The 16,867-nt window shown below is 55.6% G+C and overlaps 1 protein-coding gene across 1 annotated transcript; it reads right to left on the bottom strand.

Moving 5' to 3' along the window:
* Positions 1 to 914: 914 nt before the first annotated feature.
* LOC311521506 (zona pellucida sperm-binding protein 1-like) lies at positions 915 to 13,092 on the bottom strand. The gene is given in 13 exon segments (XM_084629832.1): positions 915 to 1,089; positions 1,653 to 1,778; positions 2,814 to 2,898; positions 3,110 to 3,260; positions 3,349 to 3,538; positions 3,632 to 3,759; positions 6,455 to 6,552; positions 6,639 to 6,823; positions 7,642 to 7,785; positions 10,265 to 10,285; positions 10,288 to 10,885; positions 11,055 to 11,176; positions 12,860 to 13,092. Coding segments are annotated over 13 exon segments (2,175 nt in total). The 5' UTR covers positions 13,047 to 13,092; the 3' UTR covers positions 915 to 949.
* Positions 13,093 to 16,867: the final 3,775 nt, after the last annotated feature.

Below are 16,867 nucleotides of genomic sequence, written 5' to 3'. Positions count from 1 at the left end.
AGGAGCAGTGGGAGAGGATTTTAGCTGTTGGAAGGGGATTTGGAGAGGAGCTGGAGGGCTGTAGTTTCCCCAGGTGAGATGGAAGGAAACTAACGCAAATGGAGAAGGGTAGATTGCCGTGTAGACAGAGGTGAGTGCGTAGATGTAGCCGAGGTAGCTTTGGCCTAGCCAGATCAAGCAGTAGAGCAACAGCAGCACAGGCTACCCACTGGAGTACGACCCAGAGTCCCAGCTAGTCTTGTATAGGCCATGCTTCCACTACCGTTATTTCAACTAGCTTGATGAAAGCTAGCTCACTTGGGTCTGTGTGTGCGCACTACAGCCATGCTTTGGAGTGCCCCAGAGATATAGCTTAAGGGTCAAGAAGCAGGAGATACCAGTTATGGGGCAGATCCCAGCTCTCAGGCAGGATGCTTAAGGTCTTGAAGCATCAGGTTTCCCAGTCACTAACACAATGGGGAAATCTTCTCCACCTCCTGCCACAGCCCCCACAGAAGACACAAGGGTTTCTAGTTACCAGACTTAGGCGTGTCCCCCAGCTGGCTCACATGGACTTCATGTGAGACTGGCAAGCGCCAGTAGTTCTTATTGCGTGCCCAGGGGAGTTAGAATCCAGCTATTCACAGTAAAGTTAATCAAAAAGTCTCTAGTTCGGCTGAGTGGCTTCCCCTCCCCCCAGATAGGACCCCAGGAGTGAGAGAAAGCCATTTGATTTACCTTGTCTAGTGCTAGCTTGCAGTCTTCTTCCTGTCCTCTATGCCACATCCTATTCTGGTGTCTATCCCTGCAGAGAGGTCTGTTCTGCTGCTGAATGGGGAAGAGCTACAAGGCTAGTAGCAGACCCCTGGCCTCAACAACTGCTGTTCCCTCCCCCAGAGGGACACATGCTACCACAAGACATTAGTGCACTCCAGAGATTTTATTTCTGCTCCTCTCCCTTATTTTACAGTCATCTGCCATGGAAGATTTGGGACCTTGTCATCCAGCTGCTTCTCCTATGGAGTAGTGTCACAGTAACGAGAGAAGCCACAGCCACCAATGAAAGCATGGCCAGAAGCACCAGGGTCAGGTCTAGTCTGGAGACAGGGTCTGAAGGAGGAGGAGGAGAGGTTAAGACAATCCAGATTTCTGTAGGGTCTAAAGTGTGGAGATGACACCTAGACTTCCCTGCCCCAGTGGTGCTCCCCCTACCGCTTAGGCCAGCCTTCATCAGAAAGATACTTGAATTGTCAACTCACTTTTTAGACTGTGAGCCAGCACCACCATCCCATTGATTGCCCTCTATTGGATGGCTGAGGCAATGCTAGCCCCAGTGCATTGAGTGCCACAGAGGCTCAGGGCATACAAGTCACCACTGAGGTGCCATAGTGTCCCCCCCGCTTTCCCCAAGTTTGCTGGTTTTTGAGACATCCTATGAATGTCCATAGGATAAGGATATAACCCACCATTGGCCCACTCATAGGAAGCACTCACAGGTATGGTGTCAGCCAGCATTAGCTTACATATGGATCATCAAGGAGTGACTTCTGCATGTAGCCCCCCTCCCCCCATGAACATTTATATTAGAACCCCCTAGACAGCATTGACTTGCTGTATTCCAGGTTACTGTGCAAGATGCCAGTTGTCCTACTAGGGTTTAACAGAAACCTCACCCTTGTTCTCATAGACGTGCTCTCTCCACGGCTCAGGGCTCTCCTGGAAGATCACAGGGCCAGGAGAACTCACCAGGTCCTGGGGCTCTCCTGTCCCATTGTTGATATCCAGGAACCGGCGGCCTCCTGGCAGATGGAATGGAGAGTTAGGGAGCTGTCTGTCCAGCGCACTCACAACCAGAGGGCCCATCGTGATGAAATGCAGCGTCACCATGGACTCAACCATGAGTCCTTACAGGCCTCCTGACAGGTTGTGGTACCAGGTATTAGATCTTCCTGAATTGCTTATTTGAAGTGTGGGAGAAGTTGGGAAGAAAGGCCATTTCATCAGGAGCAGCAGACACTCCACTCTCCAGAGGCAATTTCTAGTATTGTCTCCTACATAGGGCAGTTGTAGGAGATTAGGCCATTTACCTCTTCGTCTTAGCCCATCATACCCTAGCTAGCGCTACAGGACATGGTAGAGGTACATAACGAGCTGGGCTGAACGCCTTGCAGTCAGTGTATAGCACAGGGCTGGGCAAACTTTTTGGCCTGAGGGCCACATTAGCACTGTAAAACTATATGGAGGGCCAGGTAGGGAAGGCTGTGCCTCCCCAAAGAGCCTGGCTCCCTCCCAATTCCTGCCCCCCGACTGCCCACCTCAGAAACCCCCTCTGCCCCCCAACTCCTTGTCTCCTGACTGCCCCCTCCCAGGACCCCTGCCCCTAACTGCCCAATGGGACCACACCCCTATCCAACCCCCCGCTCCCTGACAGCCCCTGCTGGACTCCAATGACTATCCAATGCCCCCTGACTGCCCCCCCGAACCTCTGCCCAATCCAACCAGCCCCTGTCCCGACTGCCCCCTGACACCCTCTGCCCCTTCTCCAATCCCAACCCCCTTATGATGCTGCTCAGAGCAGTGGGAGCTCACAGCTCCTACCGGAGCAGAGTGCTGGAGGCGTGCTGAGGCTGCGAGGGAGAGGGACAGCACAGGAGGGGCTGGGGGCTTGCCTCCCCGGCCGGGAACTCAGGGGCTGGGCAGGATGGTCCTGTGGGTGGTAGTTTGCCCACCTCTGATATAGCAGGACAGGCAGATCTCTGTTCACTATGAGTCCTCTGGTATTTGGGATGGGAGCTTGTAGAAACCCACATGGATTTCAGACCACTCCGACTTACTTGTAGCAGCTCCTGATGGGCACAGGGTCCTGCAGGGCTCCAGCCGGGAGGGGTAGCAAGCTGAGGCGCTACAGTAAATGTACACCTAAAATCCACACAAGTGAGAATGGAGTTAGTGAGTGACTGGCCAGTGCTGGTAGGAGGCAGGAAGTAGATCCACAGCTATCGGTTTGGTTCTGCATGTGCAGCGCCTCAGCAGAGACTGAGGAGGTCAGGACCTGACTAAAATAGGAGCTCCTGCCCCTGCACTCCGACTTCCCCCTCCTCACCCGCTTTATATGTGGGCCCCTTCTCACCTCTCCCTCAAGTGCCACCTGGGAGGCGGAGTCCACAAAGGCAAAAGTGGAGAGGACGAAGCGCTGGTGGTGAGTCGGGAAGGGCAGCTCAGATGAGGCAGGGCCCACGGGCACAAGCTGGGTTCTGTAGTTGTCTCCCAGGAACGGGCACCTGGGAGCAAGACATAAGAGAAGGGTGGACCAAGGAAACCGCCTTCCTCCTCCCCAAGCCATGCTCCCCCTCCATCCCAGCCACTCACCCGTCCACCAGGATGGGCCACTGCGGCTGCTGCAGGGGGTTAGCGCTTGGGGTGGCCCAGCACTGGTGCAGAACCAGAACCAGGGACGGGTCTGTTCTGTGCAGGATGCGAACCTCCATGTAGACAGGGTCCCTGAGCACCTTCACCACAGGGTAGTCTCTCTCCGAGAGATAGGATCTGTAGCTCGGGTCTGTGGGGGAGAGGGTAGGAGGAGAGCAGAGCTGAGACACCTGTGGTCCTTCAGGGGGATGGGATCTCCGTGCTGGAGTGAGGGGTCACCTACCTGTGGCGATGCGCAGCTCAAGCCGGAGGGGTCCTGCCTGGGTGACTGGAGCAGGTGTGGGGGGCAAGAAGACCTCGACCTGGACTGGCAGAAAGTCACTGGCATTGTAGATGCAGCGAGCATGGAGGCTGCACAGGAGAGAGCAGAGGGAGGAGACAGGGGCTGATGCTCTGTGACTTCAGCTTGAGGCCACATGGTGTCTGGCAGTGACCTTATTAGTGCTCGAGACAAGCAGGATCAGGCCCTATCAGTACTTGGATGGGAGACATCCAAGGATGCAAGTGGATCAACCCTTTTAGCAACTCAGATGTTCTTCCCTCCAACTCAGGGACTCAGCAGGAGTGTCTGAGCACGGCCACATGGGGGCCTTCTCAGACAGGCTAGAAGCACCTGCTTACTTGTCCTCACATCTCTTTCGGCAGCATTCTCAATGTAAGCAGGGGAATAGTCCTGCTCTTGTGGGGAACTTTCCTGGCTTCTGCACTACCCCGGTGAAGTGGGCTAGCGAAAGGATCCGAGTCCTCGCTCCCACTTCCTTTATCCAGTGGCCTCCCTGCCCTTCAGGGCTCCCCTCCACTCTCCTGTCTGGCAGAGTCCTCATAACCCCAACAAGGCTAGGCCCAGGATTCGGGGGGGGGGGGTCGACCCCCAACCCTGCTGTGGTCACCTAGGACTGGGGCTAGGGTGTCCCCACTCCGGGGTACTCTCTCTGCACTGGGCACTTCTGACCCATGACCATTACATACAAGGTAAAGCAAATGCAAGTTATCTAATCAACTATTTTAGAAAGAAGGAAACATGGGAAAGGTTAAAGGAAACACATGACCTGACTGTGTGACCCAGGCAAATCCAGCTCACACGGAGGACAGGACCTCCCTGGCCTCCTGACTCTGATTAGCCTGCCCACCCTGTCAGTTAGGCTGACCTGGAGCACTGGCCTCTCCCCATTGTTCCTGGGGACTGTCACTCTCAGGGTCCTGATTTCCCAGAGATCCTTCCCCTTTTAGTACTGGGAGCTAGCCAACCAGTACACCTCACTGAATGTTAGTAAGGGGGCAACAGTCCCTACATCAAGCTTTCTTTCTACCAACCCTGTAGGGAGTTATTAGTCCCTCAGGGTGGCCCCATGGAGCCCTTCTCGGGTCAGGCTGGCTGTGCCTACTTGTCATTGGAGATCGCACAGCAAGTGGCATTTACAATCATAAGATTAGGATTGGAAGAGCCCTCAGGTGGTCAGCTAGTCCAACCTGCTGCTCAAAGCGGGACCAACCCCAACTAAATCATCCCAGCCAGGGCTTGGTCAAGCCAGGTATTCAGAACCTCTAAGGATGGAGATTCTGCCACTTCCCTAGGTAACCCATTCCAGTGCTTCACCACCCTCCTAGAGGGATAGTCCCGTCCCCAATAGCCATCCTAGACTTCCACCACTGCAGCTTGAGACCATTGCTCCTTGTTCGGTCATCCGCCATCACCGAGAACAGCCAAGCTCCATCCTCCTTGGAACCCCTTCAGGTAGGGGAAGGCTGCTATCAAATCCCCCCTCACTTGTCTCTTCTGCAGACTAAATAAGCCCAGGTCCCTCAGCCTCTCCTCGTAAGTTATGTGCCCCAACCCCCTAATCATTTTTGTTGCCCTCTGCTGGGCAATCTCCCAATTTTTCCACATCCTTTCTGTTGGTGAGGGCCCAAAACTGGACACAGTACTCCAGATGGGCTTCACCACTGCTGGTGAGAGGGGAATCGTCACTTCCCTCCATCTGCTGGCAATGCTCCTACTAATGCACCCCAATATACCAGTAGCTTTCTTGGCAAGAAGGGCCCACTATTCATTCGTAGCCAGCTGCTCGTACACTGTAATCCCCAGGTCCTTGTCTGTAGAACTGCTGCTTAGCCAGTCGGTCCCCAGCCTGTACCAGTGAATGGGATTCTTCCCTCCTAAGTGCAGGACTCTGCACTCGTCCTTATTGAAGCTCAGATTTCTTTTAGCCCAATTTTCAATTTTTCTACATCTCTCCCCCCAACTTAGTGTTATCCATTAACTTACACCCTCAGCAAGCCATCCCATCATCCAGATCATTAATGATAATGAACAAAACCAACCCCAGGACAGACGCCTGGGGCATGCCGCTTGATACCAGCTGCCAACTAGACAGAGCTGTTGATTGCTACCCGTTGACCTTGATGATCTAGCCAGCTTTCGAGCCACCTTTAATTCATTCATCCAGCCCCTACTTCTTTAACTTGCTGTCAAGAACACTGTGGGAGACTGTAACAAACTTTGTTAGAGTCAAGGTATATCATGTCCACCGCTTTCCCCACATGCGCAGAGCCAGTTCTCATCATAAAAAGCAATCAGGTTGGTCAGGCACGACTTGCCCTTGGTGAATCCATTTTGGCTGGTCCTGATCACCTTCCTCTCCTCCGAGTGCTTCAGAATGGATTCCTTGACAACCTGCTGCAGGATTTTTCCAGGGACTGAGGTGAGGCTGACCAATGTTGGCATTTGATCAGACAACGTAAAACCCTGACTCTTGGACAGTCAGCTGCACAGAGTGTCCTTCCCTTCACAAAGCAAGATTTTGCCCCATGCCCCATTAGGGATCAGGTGCATTGCCCCACTCAGAAAAGGGGATGTCTGTGACTGCAGGGAATCCATACCTGTAGAACATCCCCTAAGTCCTTTGGTGGTCAGGAGAGGCTGCTGGAAAATTGATGGATCAGATCTTTGCCAGGGGAAAGGATCTGGCCTCACGCTTCCACTGTGGAAGGGCTGAAGACTGCTCACCATCACTTCCTTGCTAGTCAACAGAGCAGGCCAACTTACATGAAGGTGCTGTCCCGGGTGATGGAGCCGTCCGGCCCAGTCCGGATGTCGATGCCAGAGATCAGCTGGTTCTCATAGATCAGTTTGTCATGGATCACCTGGAAGAGTGGAGACATGGGGCAGGTTAGTCCCCCAAACCCCTGAGCAGAGCACTCACCCTGGCTTCCCGTGGGTGTCCCCTCACCTGGACTGTGGTGCCGCACTGCATGAGGGGGAAGCGGAAGATCACAAAAGCCTCAGTCATCCTGATGGGGTCACACCCTGCCTGGGCATAGGCTAGCCGGACACTCTCCAGGATGATGGGGTGATCAGACATGTCCCTGGAGACCACCAGAACAAAGTGACCATCCAGGAGGCACTGAACAGTGACTGCAACACAAAGGAGCAGGATTAAGTATAGATGTTCCTGGTAGAGGAATTGGGCAAGAGTTCCATGCCACACTCAGGATGATAGATTGGAGAAGAGCCATGAGAAATATTAGAAAACAGGCCTTGTAGTGACCAAATTCTGTCTCTTTAGACAGAGAGAAGGTTAAGGGGTGACTTGATTACAGTCTAAGTATTTAAATAAGGTGTAGATCTGAGAGCGAGGGTAGTTAACTCTTGGAATGGTTTGTCCAGGGTCATGGTGGATTCTCCATCACTGACAAGGCAAGACTGGATGTCTGCCAAGAGATCTGCTGGAGGAATTATTTCAGGGAAATCCTATAGCTTGTGTTATACAGGAAATCAGACTAGTGATCACAATGGTCCCTTCTGGCTTTGGAATCTATCAAATGAAGCCCCATGGGGGTAAGTGGGTTTGTCTGAGACAGCATGATTGCAGCTCATGTTGTGCAGGAACGAGACACAAGCCGGCAGAGTTATCCATCGATCTGATGATGGAGCACCAGCCTGTACCGTCTGATGGGTCTTCCTCTGCCACCACACATTTGGTGTTGGCTCTCAAGATCTGCCAGGCATTAGGCAACTGAGGAGAGACCGTGATGTAGGAAGGAACCCCTTTGCACACAACTGATGCCAGCTGCAGCCTAGGGTGAGAGTTACAAAGACATTGCATCCAAGTCTAGTTCACCATGCTAGTAGGTGGTGACCAAACTCATCTGAGACGTACGGTGTGTCACCAAGCTTCCCAGGACAGAGATGACAAAAGGCTCCATAACCTGACATGAGGGCAGGTCTCCCACCTGTGTTGCCAAAGTAGCAGGGAGTGGTGAGGTCAGTCTCATCATAACAGCAGCCAGCCTGGAAGCAAGCAGCTTGGCCTGGGGCATCCGCACAGGGCATCTTCCCAGCCACCACACGGCACTGCTCCTCTGTGAGATGCGCCCCTAGAACAGCAGGGTGTGGATTAAGGAGAGCTAGAGAGCCTCTAAAGAGATCACAAGAGACCCTTCCCCAGAGACTTTTTAAGATCTGTAGTGACCTCTGGACAAGTGGCTGACCTCAACACCAGTCCAACCCTCCTCCCCTTCCCCAAAGGGCTGCAAGAGCTCCCACAGTGGTCCTCCATCCCAGCTCACCCTGCCCCCCACAACCATAACCTCAAACCACATACCACCTCAGACAGCATTGGGCTCAGATCCCCACCCCTGTCCTCCAGATGTAGCATGTTGCCCTTCTCTGATAGCAGGCTTAACATGTCACTTGGAAATTCAGGCTCCTGATCTGCTGCTGTGTCAGAGGAGAGCCCCCACCTGCACCCTACAGCCCCCTCAACACAGCCAGCAGTGTGGTCAACTGTAATTTATCACTTAGCAGTTCTGAGGTGGGTTTCTCGAGCCATCTCATGAAATAGTGAGCAGACGCCTGCTCTATGAATTTTTCCTTTATTGAAGTCACCATCTCCCTTTACGGACGATGGGGCAGAAGCTAGCAGGTTGGCCACCATTTCCCCATAGCCGATCAGAGGAAAGTGTCCCTCATAAACATGGCTGCGAATTTCTTTCATGAGACTGAAGCTGTACCTACAGGCAAAGTGGATGCCACTCTGGTTTAGGGGGAGGGCTAGACAGGACTCTAGGAGAGTGAGGGACTAAGAGCTGAGAAGAGCCTGTGAGAGACACTTGGGTTGTGTGTGTGAAGGAGACAGATTGCAAGCAGATGTGGGGGTGAGATATGAAGGGATACAACATCAGATCCCAAACCCTGGGATACTGGAGGAACAGGGGAAGCCCCTCTGAGCAGCCAATGGCAAGGACACATTGGTGCATGTGTGACTGGATTTTGTGCCAAAGAAGCTCAGACTTTGGAAGCAAGTGCCTTCCCCCTAAACTTTGAAAAACCAGAAGGCAAATAGCCACCCCTTCCCCTTCAAATAAACTGGGGGCGGGTGGGGGAAGAGCATGATTTCTAAACGAATCTCATTTTTGATTATGGCTTACAACACTGTCAACACCAGCTCTAACATGGCAGCCACAAGCAAGAGACTAGGTTCAGCTCCTCTGAAGGCCACCACAGGAGTCAGGAGTGGAGCATGAAACCTTCCATTAGAGGGGACCCACATGCACTCAAACCAGTTAGAGGTCACAGACACCCCCACACACCTATGTTGCTTGGTGGAGGATATATTTGGGGCACCGGGCGCACCAGGCCCGGCTGCGGCTGGGGCACCGGGCGCACCAGGCCCGGCTGCGGCTGGGGCACCGGGCGCACCAGGCCCGGCTGCGGCTGGGGCACCGGGCGCACCAGGCCCGGCTGCGGCTGGGGCACCGGGCGCACCAGGCCCGGCTGCGGCTGGGGCACCGGGCGCACCAGGCCCGGCTGCGGCTGGGGCACCGGGCGCACCAGGCCCGGCTGCGGCTGGGGCACCGGGCGCACCAGGCCCGGCTGCGGCTGGGGCACCGGGCGCACCAGGCCCGGCTGCGGCTGGGGCACCGGGCGCACCAGGCCCGGCTGCGGCTGGGGCACCGGGCGCACCAGGCCCGGCTGCGGCTGGGGCACCGGGCGCACCAGGCCCGGCTGCGGCTGGGGCACCGGGCGCACCAGGCCCGGCTGCGGCTGGGGCACCGGGCGCACCAGGCCCGGCTGCGGCTGGGGCACCGGGCGCACCAGGCCCGGCTGCGGCTGGGGCACCGGGCGCACCAGGCCCGGCTGCGGCTGGGGCACCGGGCGCACCAGGCCCGGCTGCGGCTGGGGCACCGGGCGCACCAGGCCCGGCTGCGGCTGGGGCACCGGGCGCACCAGGCCCGGCTGCGGCTGGGGCACCGGGCGCACCAGGCCCGGCTGCGGCTGGGGCACCGGGCGCACCAGGCCCGGCTGCGGCTGGGGCACCGGGCGCACCAGGCCCGGCTGCGGCTGGGGCACCGGGCGCACCAGGCCCGGCTGCGGCTGGGGCACCGGGCGCACCAGGCCCGGCTGCGGCTGGGGCACCGGGCGCACCAGGCCCGGCTGCGGCTGGGGCACCGGGCGCACCAGGCCCGGCTGCGGCTGGGGCACCGGGCGCACCAGGCCCGGCTGCGGCTGGGGCACCGGGCGCACCAGGCCCGGCTGCGGCTGGGGCACCGGGCGCACCAGGCCCGGCTGCGGCTGGGGCACCGGGCGCACCAGGCCCGGCTGCGGCTGGGGCACCGGGCGCACCAGGCCCGGCTGCGGCTGGGGCACCGGGCGCACCAGGCCCGGCTGCGGCTGGGGCACCGGGCGCACCAGGCCCGGCTGCGGCTGGGGCACCGGGCGCACCAGGCCCGGCTGCGGCTGGGGCACCGGGCGCACCAGGCCCGGCTGCGGCTGGGGCACCGGGCGCACCAGGCCCGGCTGCGGCTGGGGCACCGGGCGCACCAGGCCCGGCTGCGGCTGGGGCACCGGGCGCACCAGGCCCGGCTGCGGCTGGGGCACCGGGCGCACCAGGCCCGGCTGCGGCTGGGGCACCGGGCGCACCAGGCCCGGCTGCGGCTGGGGCACCGGGCGCACCAGGCCCGGCTGCGGCTGGGGCACCGGGCGCACCAGGCCCGGCTGCGGCTGGGGCACCGGGCGCACCAGGCCCGGCTGCGGCTGGGGCACCGGGCGCACCAGGCCCGGCTGCGGCTGGGGCACCGGGCGCACCAGGCCCGGCTGCGGCTGGGGCACCGGGCGCACCAGGCCCGGCTGCGGCTGGGGCACCGGGCGCACCAGGCCCGGCTGCGGCTGGGGCACCGGGCGCACCAGGCCCGGCTGCGGCTGGGGCACCGGGCGCACCAGGCCCGGCTGCGGCTGGGGCACCGGGCGCACCAGGCCCGGCTGCGGCTGGGGCACCGGGCGCACCAGGCCCGGCTGCGGCTGGGGCACCGGGCGCACCAGGCCCGGCTGCGGCTGGGGCACCGGGCGCATGGTCTCCTCTGGGGTTAAGTCACGTTCAGTGGGCTTGGGGCAGGTCATGTTCACATCATAGGTGGCAGCGACGGCCCTGGCGCTCAGCAGTTCCTCCACTCGGACTTGCAGGTGGTTACGCCCATCCTGCAATGAAGAGACACCAATCAGTCAGTATTGTGGCCTAACAGACTCTGTAGGCGCTAAGCGCAGCGCCCCCCAGCTGCACAGGCTGCTGTGACTGCAGGTATGGACCCATCTCCAGCTTCTGTTGTTTCTCAGGTACACTGGGGTGAGGTGTGCCAACCCCCCTCACCTTCTTCTGCACATGACGGCCATTGTAGCCAGCTGAGAAGATCATCGCTCCTTGCTCGCCAGATGTGACCCAATGGAGACAAATGGAGCAGTTGGTAACTTCGAAGGGTGTCCCAAACTCATCTGTGGAGAGTCATACAGGTCGTGGGTAAGGAAGAGTTAAAGCCCTTGATGAAGCTTAGCCAAGTAGCCATGTTTGGAACAGCGACTGTGGTTTGTCACATCCTTCAGTTTAGTGGAGTTTAGCATGGTGGGAAGCAGCTCCAAAGATACAGGACGGCCGTCATTTACCAAGTCTGACCTAGAGCCAGGAGTGTTAGGATATAGATGTTCAGGCCTGTCTGTAAAGGCCTATACTCTCAGAATTTAGGTGTATTCTTATCACTTGGCTAGTTCTAGAGGTATAAGAGAAAGAATCAAAATCACTGTCTGCTGGTGTAAGGGCCTTCTCTTACTGTGACAGTCTGAGGCCCTGTTCTTAGGCTAAGGCCTTTGGCTAAGCAACAGAGGCAGCCATAAGCTGGGAAGCGAACGGTCACATCCTCACATTCCAAACTAGTCACATTGAAATAAGGTGCTATTGTGCTGTTAGGCACTATCAGGACAGGATTGTATTCCTATCACCTCCAGAGAAAGGGAAGTGCCTAGAAAATGTAAAAGGAAACTTAGTTTGATAGCATCCTGTCTGGCAAGCACTCACTCATCAATAGCTGGGATGTGAAATCCTCACTTCTGTATTGTTTTGTCATTTATAGTTCCCACTTTCCTATTGTTTGTCTGTCTGTATAATCTCTGTCTGGTTCTGTGATGGTTTCTGTCTGCTGTATAATTAATTTTGCTGGGTGTAAACTCATTAAGGTGGTGGGATATAATTGGGTACATAATCATGTACCAATATGTTAGGATTGGTTAGTTACATTTCAGGAAAATGATTGGTTAAGGTATAGCTAAGCAGAACTCAAGTTTGACTATATAATCTGTAGTCAATAAGGAAGTGAGTGGGCGTGGGTGGGAGGGGATGGGAACAGGGGTGCGGAAATTGGAATCATGTTTGGCTATGGGCAGGAATGGGAACAGGGACACAGGTGTAAGGCTCTGTGGTGTCAGAGCTGGGAAGGAGGACACTAAGGAAGGAAACTGCAATCATGCTTGCTGGAAGTTCCCCCCAATAAACTTTGAATTGTTTGCATCTTTGGACTTCGGGTATTGTTGCTCTCTGTTCATGCGAGAAGGACCAGGGAAGTAAGTGGGTGAAGGAATAAGCCCCCTAACAAGGAGGGCTGAGAGTGGCCGAGCCAGGCCAGGCCAGGCCATCCCATCCCATGCTTGGGCATGACAACAGGGAGGTGATCGCCCACAGAGGGCGCAGGATCCAGGCGTCTGGAGCTCAAAGGGCCGAGTTACACCAGAGCTTGGGATACCCAGCCACATTTTGGTATGTCCTTTTACAGTCTCCCCCCAGCAGGGTTCCCTCTTTACCCTCTGCTATTTTGTGGGTCACGGTCAGCAGGCTGTTGTGAGGAAAGACTTTGCTACCTGGATTCAACGGTCAGGGCTATCTCCAGGGGACAGAAGCCACAGACTCTCACTTCAGGAGACCAGGGTACTCAAGATTTGAGGGCAAGAGCCAGGCCACCAAAAAGCACTAGAGTAGGACCTTCTTGTTCCCTTCCTAAAGCTCTCATTACATACTGTAGAAGTAAGAGGTTTCCACAAGAGACCCATAAAACCCTCCTGCATGTCTAAGAGGGCAGACGAGCAGGAGGCTTCTTAGCTTTCTCATGAAGCAGCCAGGCAGCTACTTACCCACAACTTTGAAGCGGACGGTGCGGCCCTGGCTGGGAAAGACCAGCAGCTGCATCCCATAGTCTCCACAGTCATACTCATGTTGCAAGACAGAGAAACTGATCCTGTGGAAGTCCCCCTGCCCAAGGGCTATCCTTAGGGACCAGAGCAGCACTAAGCCCACAAAATACCTACAGGCCAGCCCCATGGCTGAAGATGCTAAGAAAGAAGCCCTGTCTAGCAGCCACTTCTCATAAGGGGAGAGGCTGTGGGAGCGGGGCTTTGTAGGGTGAGTGAGTGGTGGGGAGGGGGCGGGGTGTGAATCAGATGAGCAGAGAGGCAGCACCTGGGGAGCTGCCTGGTGGTGGGGAGGGGCCGGGTGAAAAGTGCAAAGCTCAGGGTGAAAGGGAAACATAACCATCGAACCCTTCAGCCCTAAGACCCCCCTCCCATTGAAGCCTCCTGTTACGCTACCTTTTCAGTGTTGCCAACTCTCAGGATTTTATTGCAAGTCCCATGGTAACTGATGTTTTATTTCAAGCCCCATCTCCTGGAAACAAGGAACTAGCTGAGAACCTCAGTGTGCATTCAAAAGAAAAATAAGTTTCTTGCCCGCACAGTTGCAGAGAAAAGCTTAAAAACAGGGCTCAAGCACACGCCAAGTGCCCCAAAAATCAGAAGGCCAAGTTGCCTGGAATCGAGGGGTCTAGTCAGTGTATCCTTCTGGGATCGGATGATTTAGTTGGGGATTGGTCCTGCTCTGAGCAGGGGGTTGGACTAGATGACCTCTTGAGGTCCCTTCCAAGCCTGATATTCTATGATTCGAAGCGGGCGGGCAGGCACAAGGTCGAGTCAGTGTGTAGGTGGCCATGGTATTGAATGAGGCCTTTTTCTTTCTTGTTCTGTGGGATTAGGTTATTGAAAACCTGGAGTGGATACAGAGAAGAGTCACAAATGCAATTTGCCGGCTGGAAGAAGTGCCGGCTAGCAAGAGATTCTCAGTGCTCAGTCAGTTTAGGTTATCGAAAAGGAGATCAAGAAGTAGCTCAAGTACAGTGCCCAAGTACATTCATAGGGCGAAAAGACTGGCTATTAAAGGGCTCTTTAATCGAGTGGAGAAGGGTAGAACAAGATCCAGCGGTTGGAAGTTGGAGCCAGCCAAATCCATGGACGATGCGTACAATAGCCTGGGGAGGCTGTACCTCCGCAAAGAGCCCCGCGTGGCCCTGCCCATGCTCCGCCCAAGGCCCCCTCCTTCTGCTGCTGGTAGTTGGCCCCAGCCCAGGCAAGCAGCCTGCTCCTCTTCCGGGAAGCCTGCTGGGCTGGGGCTGGGGCTAGGGCGGCTAGGACTTGGGGTGGCTGGGGCCGCACCACCCAGTTCTCCAGGGCTGGGGGGAAAAGGAGGGCTGCCCGACGCCCACCCAGTGGTCTGGTGCTGGGGAGCAGCCCACCCACCCAGTGCTGCGGGGCTGATGGGGCAGCCTGTCTGGTGCTCTGGGTGGGTGTGTGTGCCCTGGCGCTTTGGGGCTGGTGGTGCTTGGGCAACCCGGGATTGGAAGGGGGGTCTGGTAGCTGTGGAAGGGAGGGATTCTGGGCTTTGGGGTGGGGCCTCAGGCTGAAGGGTGGGCCGGGCCAGGGGCTAGCCTCCCCAAGCCTGTGGTTCACCCACCGTCCTTGGCCAAATCTAAGGTAGACGTAAGGCACACATTTTGAAGGGTGACTAACCCTTGGAACAGACGACCACTGGAAGTGATGGAGTCTCAATCAGGCTATGTCTACACAGCTGCAGTGCTGCCCTGTAGTGCTGAGACATACTGCAGCAACGCTGTCGTAAATCCACCGCTCCGAGAGGTAGGACGATGGCAGAGTTCTTCCAGTGAGCTCATGGCATCTACCCTGGGAGAGAGGTTGGATTAACTACGTCTCTCAGGAGGGTGAATTTTTCACAGCCCTGAGGGACACACCTGGGTCAACCTAACTTTCTAGTGTAGACCAGCCCACAGGCGGCCTGTCTGGAAGACGCTTTACTTAGACACAAGTTATCGGGCTCCATGCAGAGGTAACAGGGTGACATTCTCTGGTCTGTGCTCTGCTGGAGGTCAGATTGGTTGATCTAAGGGTCCCTTCTGGCCTGAAAATCCATGAACCTATGAAAAAAATCGCTCAAGTGTATTTTTTGTGTGAAAAATCTCATGATTTTTGCAGCAATCTCTTGATTTTTGGCTCTTTGGGGTTGGGGCTCCCCGTCTCATCTCCCTTACTCTTTCTGCCCTTCTCACTGCTGAGAATATCGCCAACCCTGAGCGCTCAAAAATCATGAGTCCCCCCAAACTCCTGAGCTTCCCTTAAAAATCATGAGATTTTAAAAATAACAAATTTGTGGCTATTTTAAAATGCTTTTCTGGCTTTTGAATCTGCGGAGGTCATGCTTTGAAGCTTCTCTGTCTCTACAGTTATTATGTATTTGTATTCCTGCAGTGCTTAAGAGCTCCGGTCATGGAGCAGGACCCCATTGGGCCAGGCGCCATACAAACATAAAACAAAAAGATGAGGCTTGAAACCCTTTTTTTAAAAGGAAAGCTGATGTTCTGGTATGTTCACCTGACTCCAGGAGCTGGAGCTTTAAGAAAAGCACAAAGTATTGCATCACTCACAATAACATGATGAGAGTTGGTAACTCCATCTCTGCTTCTTCCCTACTTCCCTGTTGTGTTGTGAACACTGGGGCGGGGGGGCATCGGGGGAGGAATGTAAAACTCACTCAAAGATGCTTTATCTTTGTGGCAGGGCAAGCAAGGTGTGTAGAGAAACTGCTCCTGTGACTGGGGGATGGAGAACGGGCCCCTGAGCCTGATGCTAACAGATGCCAAACACGCCTCCCCCACAGCTCTGCTTGTACTCTTAACTCTGACCTACACACATGCTGCTAGTCTGGTCTTCTGTCCCACTGCTCTGCACCCCCTTGCCCTGTATGTCAATCTCTGGCTTGCAATTTTAACTGCTCCTGCTTGGGCCCACACTGAGATTTAAACTCCATGATCTTCAGAGCAAAAACCAGGCGATTCTGAACGAAAAGGACTAACCATCTCTAGGGAGTGGCTGTAGCACACTCATTAACATCCATGTGAACCAGCCCCTAGAGAGCAACAGATCCCCAAGCTCCCCTCATGCGGGTGACATCGTCATCTCCGTACAGGTGTAGTCCTGGCCCCTAGTCACCCTGGTGCTTTATCCCATCACCAACCCCATAAGGGACAGCTGCTGAGACCTAACATTACATGTCATACCTTTGGAAGGATCAGGCCTCCTCAGTGCTGAGTAGGGGGATCTGTGGGCAAAACCCTGGAGGTCCAGAAAACAGTGGTGTTAATTCACTAGGAGTCACTGTGTTCTGTCTGAGTCGGTGTTGGAACAGGGCTCTGGCGTGGTGCCAGGGGCTGATGGAGGTGCCATTGTTCTGATGAGGTGTGGAACTGAGGCCCATGATTGTTAATGATTTTATAGCTCTTTTAAAATAAGATTAAGGGGGTTAGCCCTAGTGGCCTGTGCAGAGTGCAAGTTAGGGGTGAAACTAGTCATAAATTAGGGAGGCCTCATACCAGGCCTTGAAGAAACCTAACCTGGCCAAGTATGGAGCTCCACAGACCGAGGCAGGCCTCAGCCTGAGCTGTGTGAAACCTGAGGATGCGCTGCAAGGACACCTCAATAGGCTTAGGCCTCTTGAGCTTCTCTTGCCTGGTGGTTTTCCTAGGCTCCGTCTGTCTTTTTCTCATGGCACTGCTACCCCTCAGTACGTTGACAGTACAAAATTATTTCAAAATTATTCTATTTGAATTTTCGGAAGCTATTTTATACGTTCGGTCTTCTGTGTCTCTAATAAAGCGGGTGAATTTGGCAGATTGCGTCCACAGTACCAAGGCTGGCATCAAATGTCAGAGCGGTGCACTGTGGGTAGCTATCCCACAGTTCCCACAGTCCCTGCCGCCCATTGGAATTCTCTGTTAAGCTCCCAGTTAAGCATGATGGGGC

The sequence above is a fragment of the Lepidochelys olivacea genome (genome assembly GCF_965140295.1).
Source record: "Lepidochelys olivacea isolate rLepOli2 genome assembly, chromosome: 6".
Classification (NCBI taxonomy): Eukaryota; Metazoa; Chordata; order Testudines; family Cheloniidae; genus Lepidochelys; species Lepidochelys olivacea.
Note: the sequence above shows the minus strand (reverse complement) of the source record. Positions and strands in the feature narration are given on the sequence as shown.